The sequence below is a fragment of the Engystomops pustulosus genome, chromosome 1 (assembly GCF_040894005.1).
Source record: "Engystomops pustulosus chromosome 1, aEngPut4.maternal, whole genome shotgun sequence".
In the NCBI taxonomy this organism is placed as follows: domain Eukaryota; kingdom Metazoa; phylum Chordata; class Amphibia; order Anura; family Leptodactylidae; genus Engystomops; species Engystomops pustulosus.
This window is the reverse complement of record NC_092411.1, coordinates 240,354,530-240,366,902: the sequence shown is the minus strand read 5'-3', so window position 1 is coordinate 240,366,902 and position 12,373 is coordinate 240,354,530. Positions and strand designations below refer to the sequence as shown.

Below are 12,373 nucleotides of genomic sequence, written 5' to 3'. Positions count from 1 at the left end.
GTTGTGGCTTCAGTAATGACTGGCTGCTGATGCCAGGAGAAGGGACTGCAGTATGTGTTGGGAGCTGGGAGGGATCAGTACAAGGAGCACAGGAAACCTGCAAAGCATGAGTGTCAGACAGACAAGCTGAGTCTATGGAACTCCTATCAGCTGCTATTTAAATGTGGCCAGACCAGTTTTGGCTGCAGTTTGTCCTCCAGGAGTATACACCTTGGGAATACAGAAGCTGTAATATGGGCTGCTCAAGCAGCAAACTCTGCGTCTACGCCCCATGTACTGCACCCCGGGTAACTAACACGTTTTTCTTTTTCTATACATATCTATATGTATATACGTTTTGCTTTTTTATCATGGAGTACTTCCAGCTGCTGCAGCGCAGGGATCGCTGCCAGCATAGGACCTATAACAAGAGAAGACGCTTGCAGTTACTTGATCTGCTTTTTCAGTACTGTTTACATCTAGGAGTGTCTCCAGCCGGATATTAAATATAAGCGGTGAGGCTGCTCATACTCCTTCGTCATCTTGGGATTGCTTTGTTCCTCATAAGAGATAATTTTTCCACTTTTTTAGTTTGTTTTCATGCATGTAGTAGTTTTCAATTTGTGTTTTTATCTTTGCCTCTTATTCTATGTAAAGTTCCCTGTCTCTGTAGACTTAATGGAATTATACTCTCTGGGGATTGGATTGTGTCCATTCAATTATACTGATACAAATTCCTCCTCATAGGAGATGGTGCACTGAGCAAGGGGGAAGGGGGGTGCAGGCAAAGGACACTGTTTTCATTAGGCGAGGAAGATAAATCTTGTAGATCTCTGTGTTTTAGTGCAGAGACGTTCAGCACTTGTCATAAGATTAATATGCGGCCCTCCTTGGCATGATATCAAGGGCTGTCTTGTAACATATGCTCGTTCTTCTTGGTGAAATGATGGGGGTTACACCACTTCTCGGCTGATCACCATCATACTTTCTAATAACGCATGTAAAAAAGGCACAAACACAAAGAATTATCTGTCTTGTGTTCATAGTTGACTGTACTGTATTGATCTATGGGTTATATATGTGCTGGTGATGGTCACTTAGCAGGTGTATACGGTATATTTGGTCAGGTAGCTGGTAGTTAACCCATCTCTGACTGAACAGTTTTTATACCCACTGTTATTCCTGAAGGTTCCACGTGTTAATTCTAGAACTTTTTTTTTGTTTCAGCGAGAAGAAACCCTGAAGAAACGGAAGGAACTTTCTCAGGAACTTCAAAACTTGCGGGGAGACTTGCGTAAGTTTATAAACCATATGTGACTAATATACTTTCATGCAAATGTAGGCTTGCACATTTTGTACCATTCACGTATTTGGTTATAAGCTTAAAAGCATGCACCATCTTTTCACTAAAATACTTGTTGGGGGTGTTCTAAAGAGTTAAAAATCTTTAAAGTCCCATAAATGATTTTCCCCCTAAGGCAGATTCCCATGGAAACTCTTGAGTTCTAAATTTCTCCGGAGCCTGTTAGTTGACCCTGGGTTCATCAGATTCCTGGCAGTTATCTCGCTGAGGCACACAGGGCTGCTGTCTGCTAACCTCTCACACAGCTAAACTAGCATATCACTGTCCGGATCCATTCACTGTGTATAAAGCTGACATGATCTGATATGTCTGATACATCTGAAAAGATTTTTCCTATTGTTGTTTTATCGTTCACTGTCTTTTTGTACAAAAAATATTGGACATTTCACTTTTTATGACTGATGGTGAAATGCCAGAATTCATTAGGCCCTACAGACAAAATAATTCTGGGGCTCCACCTTGCCATGGTTTGGTGGTTTCAGTGATTTTTTTTTTTTTTTCGCCCAAGCCATATCTTGCAATTCCCCCGCCCCCTTTTTCATCTTTCCTCCATTGCCAATAGCCTACATACCAATTGACTTACCCATCCAATGCTACCCTCTATCTGTCCTTTTTCAGTGATTGGATAGCTGTTTAGTTCCCTTGCTTATGAATGTTTAGGTCAGATATTCAGGGTTTTTGTGCTAGGAGTAGGGTTAGAATCCCTAGACACAGCTAGCATCATGGAAAAGTAATGGACGTGTTGATATTTAATCTGTGTCTCGTTGGTTTTCCCTTAGGCAGACCCAAATCTATGTCCAGTGTTACATGTCTGGTGTATTGTTAACCGGCAGCCGTTTCTTTGTCCTGCCTTAGATATTAGATGAACATGAGGCATGCTACACCTTCCTTTGAGAGTCTTTGTGGTGTCACTTGTCAAAGGTTAGCCATGGACACAAGCCATGAAAGTGATCAAAGCCACTCTGTAACCTCTGCGTGACATTATGTATTTGTTACAGGGCTTGCCTTTCACCCTATAAGGTGTCAATTTTGGAATATCCTAGAGAAAATATCTACTTACCCGATAGTTTTTCAGATTTTTGAAGTCTGCTCAACAGGTTCCAGTCTAAAAACACATTTTCTCTCCCCTGAAGGGAAATGTTTGCAGGGACTAGAGGAGTGAAATAGGGAACTGAAATGGAAATTCTTATCTATTTACTTAGTATCACAGCTGTATTAAGTGGCCTTTGAAGAAAAGCAAGCTACTTTACACCTCTTATCATGTTAATGTTATTTCTGTCTGGGGCTGCTACCCTTGTAATGACCTTGTATCTTATGTGTATCTTTTTTTTGTATTCTTTTAAAGGAGGGAAAATGCAAAACAAAAAAAATTTGTTCTTTAGACAACCATTGGCCTAACATTAATTTATTGACACCATACTTGCAAGACCTCTTCATACACTATTCTAATGGGTCATGGTTTTGGGAGATGAAAGAAAAATGGCAGATTTATCAAGTGTCTAAACGTAAGACAATTTGATAAATCTGTCGCTGCTAAAATCTGTCTCTAAGTGTCTGCTGCTGGATGATAAATTTTGCATAGATTATTTTACTCTATATGTATGATTTCTTTGGTTCCCCTTAGGCCTCACTTTTTAGCATTTTTGTTACTCCTTAACGTAGTGCCACCCTTTTTGTGCACCAGTGTCTTACCAAGAACAAAAACATGTGTAGTTACATTCCTGATTTACTGTTACTGGTCTCCCCTACTTTCCACAAAATGTTTTGCCAAGATATTCTTTTTAAAATTTTCAGCTCAAGGCATTTGCCAGCTAATGTGTAAAGGTCCACTTAAGCCCAGTTCTCACCTGCATTTGGATTTCTTCTATTTGATTCTGGGACAAAAATAACGGAAGACTAACGGATCCCTTAAAATGTCAATAGAGTTTTAATGGATTCCGTTTGTACTTCTTCCATCAGGTTTTCATTATTTCGATAGAAACCTAGAAAGTACTTTGACCTCAGTGGGCATTTTAACAGATCTTCCGTTATTACCATTTTTGTGACTTTATGGAGATTTATTAATGTGTCTGTCTTTTAGACCAGTGTAGACAGAGAAGAACTAGAAGAGAAGAACACCCCCCCCCCCCCGTTTATTGAGTACACGTCCCTCTTTCATGCAAATTACTCCAGTTTTATGGCATAGACAGATTGCTAAATCTACCCTAACAACTTTTTGTTCTGCCAGTTTTTGCTCTCCCCCATACAATACTTGCTGAATAATAGAACCAATATTTTTAACATGATTTAATATATTTATTATTTGTAGGCAGCTCATCCCTTCACAGCTTCATCTTCACATTTGTGCTTTAAGTTAATATGCAGGATTAGAAAAAAAAACCTAGTTCCCCTCTATCAAATTATTATTATTATTAGTGATAGAAGACCCATTTACTTCCCTAGCGTTACATTACCAAGTGTAATCCATAGACAGCGATGAAGCAATTTCTGGGAAAAAGAAGCCATTTTTTACTTCTAATCCTTACATTCCTTTTAGAAGAGCAGATTTTTCCATGAAATTAGGATAGTGCAATATTTAAAGACTTGGATTTCTAAATGTTTTCCACTCCATGATAAGTGAAAGATAAATGAACATGTGTTTTCCATGCAGATTTATCCAGGGTGATATAAGGAGATAGAAGCCCATTACAAATACTTTCCATAATCTCCATTTTGTAGGGGTCTGTGATTCTTCCCCATGTCAAGTCTAGTGGAAAGGTGGATTAGGATGAAATGTATACTGTATCTTTGTAAGGAGCTTTTCAAGGTGGTTTCTTGGAGGGTTTTGTGTCTGTTCAGATGCTTGACTTGGCGCTGGGAAAATAAGAAATCTAGTAGAATAGGTGGGAGCAATAGAAATTCTCATTTTAATTTTTTTAAACCCTTGCTGACTGTATTATCTATTAGGCCTCCGATAAATGGCTGCATTACAACTAGAGATGAGCGAGCACTAAAATGCTCGAGTGCTCGTTATTCGAGACAAACTTTTCCTGATGCTCGAGTGCTCGTCTCGAATAACGAGCCCCATTGAAGTCAATGGGAGACTCGAGCATTTTTCAAAGGGACCATGGTTCGGGAATAAAATGTGTTATTTAATTGAAAAAGAATGTCTTCTGATAAGTTAGCAGATGTATGCAAACATCTGCAATCTATTCTTCACTTCACCGCGCGTATATCATCTCCCGACAAGTTAGCAGATGTGAAGAACAGTGAAGAATAGTATAAAACAGTGAACACAGGATCATTTAAGTGAAAAACACAGTGAAGAATAGATTGCAGATGTTCGGCATATCTGCTTACTTGTCGGGAGATACGCTGTCCCGGGATCCGCTCCTCTTCTTCCACTGAAGTCTCCCCGATGTCTCCGTGCTGCTGTGTCCCCGATGTCTCCGTGCTGCTGTGCCCACAATGTCTCCGTGCTGCTGTGCCCCCGATGTGTGCTGCTGTGCCCCCGATGTGTGCTGCTGTGCCCCCGATGTGTGCTGCTGTGCCCCCGATGTGTGCTGCTGTGCCCCCGATGTGTGCTGCTGTGCCCCCGATGTGTGCTGCTGTGCCCCCGGTGTCTCCGTGCTGCTGTGCCCCCGGTGTCTCCGTGCTGCTGTGCCCCCGGTGTCTCCGTGCTGCTGTGCCCCCGGTGTCTCCGTGCTGCTGTGCCCCCGGTGTCTCCGTGCTGCTGTGCCCCCGGTGTCTCCGTGCTGCTGTGCCCCCGGTGTCTCCGTGCTGCTGTGCCCCCGGTGTCTCCGTGCTGCTGTGCCCCCGGTGTCTCCGTGCTGCTGTGCCCCCGGTGTCTCCGTGCTGCTGTGCCCCCGGTGTCTCCGTGCTGCTGTGCCCCCGGTGTCTCCGTGCTGCTGTGCCCCCGGTGTCTCCGTGCTGCTGTGCCCCCGGTGTCTCCGTGCTGCTGTGCCCCCGGTGTCTCCGTGCTGCTGTGCCCCCGGTGTCTCCGTGCTGCTGTGCCCCCGGTGTCTCCGTGCTGCTGTGCCCCCGGTGTCTCCGTGCTGCTGTGCCCCCGGTGTCTCCGTGCTGCTGTGCCCCCGGTGTCTCCGTGCTGCTGTGCCCCCGGTGTCTCCGTGCTGCTGTGCCCCCGGTGTCTCCGTGCTGCTGTGCCCCCGGTGTCTCCGTGCTGCTGTGCCCCCGGTGTCTCCGTGCTGCTGTGCCCCCGGTGTCTCCGTGCTGCTGTGCCCCCGGTGTCTCCGTGCTGCTGTGCCCCCGGTGTCTCCGTGCTGCTGTGCCCCCGGTGTCTCCCAATGTGTTCTTCACACACATATATATTGTTCTTCACATAGTATTTTGTTCCGCGCGTATCTCCCGACAAGTAAGCAGATGTGCCGAACATCTGTAATCTATTCTTCACTGTGTTTTTCACTGTGTATTTTTAATTAAATGCTCGATCTCGAGCAGGGGAAATACTCGTTCGAGCAACGAGCCGTTTCGAGTACCTTAATACTCGAACGAGCATCAAGCTCGGACAAGTATGCTCGCTCATCTCTAATTACAACTATACAAATATTAGGGCAGGTCCACACTGCCATTGCCGACCCTGCCTTGGACGGGACTCCTTCCATCAGAGTGCTCTAGGTTGTACGGAGTCCTTGCTTCTTTACAACTTTGGGCCTTGCTTCTTGACAAGACAAGCTAAAGTCGCCAAAAATTATGGGCAGTGTAAAACTAACATAAGAGCTCTCTACAGCTCAGGGTTTTATATAAACACTTGTGAATCCATAATGTAAGCCTCTGATTTAGCACAGTTTTATATTGTTTCTCCACTTAACCTAATGTAATGGCGCTGTCCTTCTCTAGATGCATTGCTTCTATAGTCCTGTATGATGATGTTCATGGAACTCCCTACATAACCCTTGTAAAGGGAACTGTAAACAAAGTGAAGGATATTACATTGAGCTGTACACCTTGCCATTGTTTTGACATGCAGCTAGATCCAGGTCAAGCCAAAATAGTTTCTGCTATAACTACGCTGGGCTGTGCATAGACCTTTTCCTCTTCAGGTAGTGATCTGTAATATAGACACAACTGCAAAAGGTCACTTCTGATTGGTCGTTCATATTTTACCAAGGACTGATCTTTAATAGATTTAAACCTGATTTTATAACCTGAAATGATTTTTCTGGGTCACTATGACGTTAATCGTATTTTTGGATATTGTAACATATTTGCATTTTACCCTTTTTGCCCCTTTTTTCTGTCTAAATAAAGGTAGTTCCCTTGATTACATACAATATAGGTCTGTTCTGAACTTGAATTGAAAAGTTATATATTATGTACGTTTTTTTCATCGCAGTGACAATGGGATTTGTAACGTTTTGGGTTGTCATGTGAACAGAGATTAACAATGAAGCTTAATTGTAGATACTTTACAGTTGGTCATTGCAGCCTGGGGCTAAAGTTCAGTAAATTACGGTCATCCAGAGATCTTCACCCGAGGTTACAGTGGGCTAGAGGTCTGTCTGTTACTAGGAGTCATCTGTAAGTCGGGTGTCCTTAAGTCAGGGATAACCTGTAATTGTTCTACTGATCGGATCAAGCAGAGTTCTGAGAGCAGTACACAATGATTGTTTGGTAAGTTTAGTATATTCTTTAGTCAATATTGTCCATTGCAGTTTATTAAGGCCATTCATAATCGATGATAGAAAATATTGTTCCTTTTATGAACAAACCATCTGGCCTGAAAATTGAGAATGTTACCATAAAGATGGTTTGTCTTCTATGTGACTTTGGGAAGAAAATTCCAAGCGCAGACAACTTAATTTGCAGGCAATGACGTTGTGTCATTAGTAACCTAAAACAATCGTATAAGATTGTATTGTAATCTTCTAATCATGATTAAACTTTTGCAAGGGTTAATATTGTCAATTTTTCACATTGTTGGATGAAAATTTGGTCAAACATCTGTTTTTTAAAGGGATGATGGTGCACATTGGAATAACCATGATTATTTTGTGTTGGAAGTTGAGTCCTAGATATAATACTGGCTGTGCCTCTCTACCTTCCTTCAACCTAAGCATTTTGTTTGGGGGCTCTTTACAGACCGTGTCGGCTTAATGATCATTTGTGAGATTGGCCCTACAGCTATGAGGGACTCGGGAAAGATCCCCATCATCTGTATGTCCACTTACCCTCCCCATGGTATTTGTATGCGGTGTAATGTTTTGTTGCATAATTGAATGACAAATGTTTCTATGCATTAAGGTGAAACAAATGTTTAAATAGAGGTTGGGATGTAAATCAACCTGAGTGGATGATATAGATACATTACTTAGTAGGTTTTGTTTTCCAGACCCCTGGTGTGAGAGGATAATCACATTTATTTTATCTTCTTGAAAACTAAGCTTTTCACCACTGTAGGGGTGTGAGGCCTAGTTTGTTGATTCTAGGAGTTTTTACTTATATTGCCACGAAGCACTAAAAAGTTTTCCATTCAGGTGGATCTTTCACATGTGTTTTTTCTTTCTTTTTTGAAGGCATCAAAAGCCAACCTTTACCTATGCACCCTAAGCTGTATGTTTTATGCTTGGTGACTTCAGTGCAATATTTGTTAGAGCTTATTACAGATCTTAATGGTGGCACAAGTATTGACTTTTTTTTTTTTTTTATACCCATTATTAGTTATGTACAAATCTAGTGCTTCTATTAAAGGCTCAGTTCCTACCTGGTTTAATAATGGAACTGGACCGTGGAAAAAATTGCTTGAAGACAGTATGCCCCCCCCCCTTCTGTTAAAACAGAATGGTAACATTCCATACACAGAAGTAAATGGGAAAAAGTTGATGAACTGAAGATTTTTTTGTTCATATTCTGGTTTTTAGTCTTCTTTACAATCTCCTAAATCTTGGCAAAATAGATAATAATTTTTTTTTTTGGGTAACAAATTAAATTCCTTGTTTGTAGCTGTGTATTATACTTTATTGAATATATAAATCTGACATGTACACTTTTTTTCTTCAATTTCCCATATATATATATATATATATATATATATATATATATATATATATATATATATATATATATATATTATATTAAACTGTACAATCAAAAATCCTAGTTTGTCATTTAGAAGGTCTCTGACTAAGCACCCAGAATGCATCATTAATTTGCTTTTACAAGGGCTGTTTACTATCCTGTAATAACCCATGCTTGTAATTATCCAACATAATCCAAGGACCAGGCCCGGGACACATTTCATGAATTTTCCCCAGGTTTAATATTAACAGGCAGATATAACCACTTTTGTAGAACTTCTGCTGGATGTAATCCTTGTGATTGTACATTGTTGCAGAAAAATCTTTATTTAGTTTCAGGTTTTGTGTCTATAAAATTTGTATAATGTCGTTGGTCACTTAGTAAGTATTGTACCTACTTACCCACCAATAAAATGACACCACCTAGGGTGACTGTTTTTAAAGTTTATAATTAAAATCTTGAGTAATGCTCCCAAACACTTGACAGAGCTTGACAAGATTGGCTGACTTGTATATAGTGGCCTTCCAACTCTTTCCAGAGAAGACATGGAGGACAGGATTAAGTAGTGTTTGTAGCACTGAGATTATGGGACTATGGAGAGATCCTGTATGACTACTGGGATGGTTAGAGATCCTAACACGGAGAAGCCTGCACTCTTTTGAGTGGATTGGCAATTTAACCAGATGCAACCATCAAAGCATTTATCATCTTTTATTAGAGGCAACTGGTTTAGTAATCAGACTGACTGCCTGCCTGCATTTTGCCAGTTGACTCTTTGTTAGAAAAGCTTTGGGCAAGTTAATCCGGTCCATCTGTTTGTGTCATTACAAAATTAGTAGAAGCCTCAGCATCCGATAAGGTGAAGAAGGTAAAACCTTTATTCACATGAGCACAACAGCTGCAATGTTCCATTCACCATGAATCTTTGTCAAGACTCATGGTGGATCCAAACATTGCAGTTGTTATGCTCATGTGAATAAAGGTTTTAAATTCTTCACCCTATCGGATACTGTGGCTTCTACTTATTTTGTATGGGCTTTGGATCTTGAACGTCAGGCTGCGAGCATTACTCACATAAGATATTTTTTCCTTTGGAAAGTGAAGGTTACTGTCTTTTTTTTTTTTTTTTTTTCCTTTTTTTCTGTTTGTATCACTGAAACTACTGGGGATGCTAAAATTGCTCTTTAAGGGTTGACCCCCTGTATTATGTCAGTCCATAGTCTCCAAGTTTAGAATTACAGCGCTATAAACATGATTTGTGTCAAAATGTGTACTAACATTTATTTGTTGTGAAATACACATGAATTCCTTTATATTTTTGGTTCTGTCTGTACAGTAAAATCATCATTGTACAGCTACTCGGATCAGTCGCAAGTAGAAGAGAAGTTCCATAAATAGCACACTCCTTGACATTTTGATAAGATCAGCTATACAGTAGAGCAAAGAGAGTGTTCCCTGATGCCAACTTCTGCCAACTTCACAGCAGTAATCTACCCTCTCATATTCCCAAAGCGAGTGCTAAATTTATAAGCGTCAAGATAACTTTTCACGATACAGAATTTTTCTTGGAGTACGCGGTCAATGCATCTGTAGTTACAATTTGGAATTCTGCTGTCTAAATGTAGCACCCCATAATACTCCATTTATATTTTGAAGAAGAGTAAAATAATTCTTTATAACAGTAATACTCTCCGTAGACCTAAAAAGAAGTTGTGCTTTCGGGCCTTCCTTTGACACTAACTTAGATGTAACAGCATATTACCATCTAGGGCAGTGATGGCTAACCTATGGCACTGGTGCCAGAGGTGGCACTCGGAGCCCTTTCTGTGGGCACTCAGTCAATTACCAGAGATGACTCCAGGTATCTTCCTGCAGTCCCAGACAGCCCAGGACTTGCTGTGCACAGAGCTATTTTAAAGTGACAGCTCTACCTGGGACTATTTTCTGCTTTATTGGTGTCCTCAGTGTGCTGGTATCAATGAAAACTGGGACAGAGAAGGGAGTATAAATCACAAATTACATTTCTGTGTTGGCACTTTGCGATAAATAAGTGGGTCTTGGTTGTAGTTTGGGCACTTGGTCTCTAAAAGGTTTGCCATCACTGATCTAGGGCTTAAAGAGCTTCTAAAGGTAGGTGGGTACAGGGCATACTTGTCTAAGGCTGTTGCAGAGTTTGAGTAGAGCGATGGCAGTGCACATAGTTGCAATGCTCTTCTACTCAGTGGTGTAGGGAACCCATTTTTTGTGTATGTGGTGTAATATTTACCCAGACCCCCAATGATCACAAAGATTAAGTTGTAACTCCTTTTTTTTAAGTTGAGACAATATGGAAATAGGCTGACACGTTTGGGACCAGTACTCATCGGGAGAACTATAATAACTTGCCTGCATAGGTCTGAGAATTCTCCACTTCTTAATGTATATGGTGAAAAAAGCCTATAGAACATTGTTGGTCCAACCACCTGGTGTACCTACAGGAACACTGTATATGTAGCCGGAGGGGTGTGAAGTCGGCATGTTTAAACATTCATGCCATGTTCTGACAAGGAATTCAAAGTTAAGCTCAGTGTATAGCTGAGGAATGTCTTCAGGTCATTGGTTTCCACATTTGGCTTTCAGTTATTATAATTCATAACTTGGTCTCATTGGGTTGGATTCCTTCTGTTTTGGGAAGTAAGAACTGAACATCCAGTTTTATCTGCTTGAAGGTCCTGGAAAATGTAGTTGGTTATTTCGAAGTTCTGTTGACATGACCTCATGCATTGACGAAGATCATCCCCCTGGTGTAATAGTTTGGGTGGGGTTGAGCATAGGGTAGTCTTTTATCAGCTGCATTACTTTAAAGTACTTCAGCAATGAGTACTGAATTGCCTTCATGTACATGTAATGACAGCTGACACACTGTTGGGATTCTGGCTATAACCAGACTCTGGGGGCAAGTGAGGTGAAACGTGCTGCACTAAAGGCCTCTGCCGGTCTAGACTCCTGTTTACTTGTTATTAGTAGAAATGAGCATCTAAAGATCCCATATAATAAACTATTTATTCTAATTAAGGTCATTTATCTGATTCCTGTATAGTATACATCATGGCATTATTTCAATGTAGAACAGATTTGTTCTGCAGATATTTATTTTTAACTGCCTATGACCTTTCTGTTTCTAATTCTGACTCCTATGCTATATACAATTCACTACGCCAAAGGACATTCAACATCCAATGCTTTCAGGGGACATTTTCTAATATATAATATAGAAAAATAGAACCATAAATATGCTATGAAAGAGACGAGACTCCTCTTGCAGATCACATCGGTAACCTGTTTTGTAGGTACCAGTGAACCAAAGGTGGAGTGGCTTTTGAAGTGACACAACCCCTACAATCACTAAACTTGACTCCTCTCAAAATAAGTTGAGGGAGTCTTATTTGCCTGACTTTGGAAGAGAATTTTTTAATTGGTAAATGCTTGAGATTTCTCATAAGGGGGAATTCTAGAAAGGACATTTCATCCCATTCTTGAGGGGGCTTGTAGTTTGGTGGTGTAAGACATGGTACAGGTTCCTTTTGAGCATTTGCATGGAGACTAGTTAAAAGGCTGTCTAAATGCTACATAACCTATTTATGTGTTTATTGCGGTAGGATAAAAGCTTGAGTTAAACACAGTTATGTTTGTGGCAGTTCTTTTAGGTCTCGGCTTTCAGTAGCCTAGGTCTGTATTCAGACTGCTAACTATGTACCATCTATGGGTGTAGTGACACTTATTTAGTGGATCATCGATTTCTGTGATGCATCACAGCAAGTTCAGATCATTGGAGGCTATAGAAAAACACTCAATGGAGAAGATTTATCAGGGGTGTCTGAGAGAAAAATTGTGTTAGTTGCTATTGGCAACCAATCATAGCCCAGCTTTCATTTTCTCACAGCCGCTTATAAACTGACATTTTAACTCTGATTGGTTGCTAGGGGCAAATAGAGCTCTCAGTTTTGATAAATGATAAATGAGGCCCAATGAATGGGA

General features: G+C 40.8%; 1 protein-coding gene across 8 annotated transcripts in view; it reads left to right on the top strand.

Annotated features, from left to right (window-relative positions):
• MTUS1 (microtubule associated scaffold protein 1) overlaps positions 1–12,373 on the top strand; it is a 129,059-nt gene that overhangs the window by 104,853 nt on the left and 11,833 nt on the right. For all 8 annotated transcript variants that reach the window (XM_072122343.1, XM_072122352.1, XM_072122361.1 and 5 more), the window contains one exon: positions 1,207–1,273. In XM_072122343.1, coding sequence (XP_071978444.1) covers positions 1,207–1,273 — 67 coding nt within the window. The remainder of the gene's footprint in view (positions 1–1,206; positions 1,274–12,373) is intronic.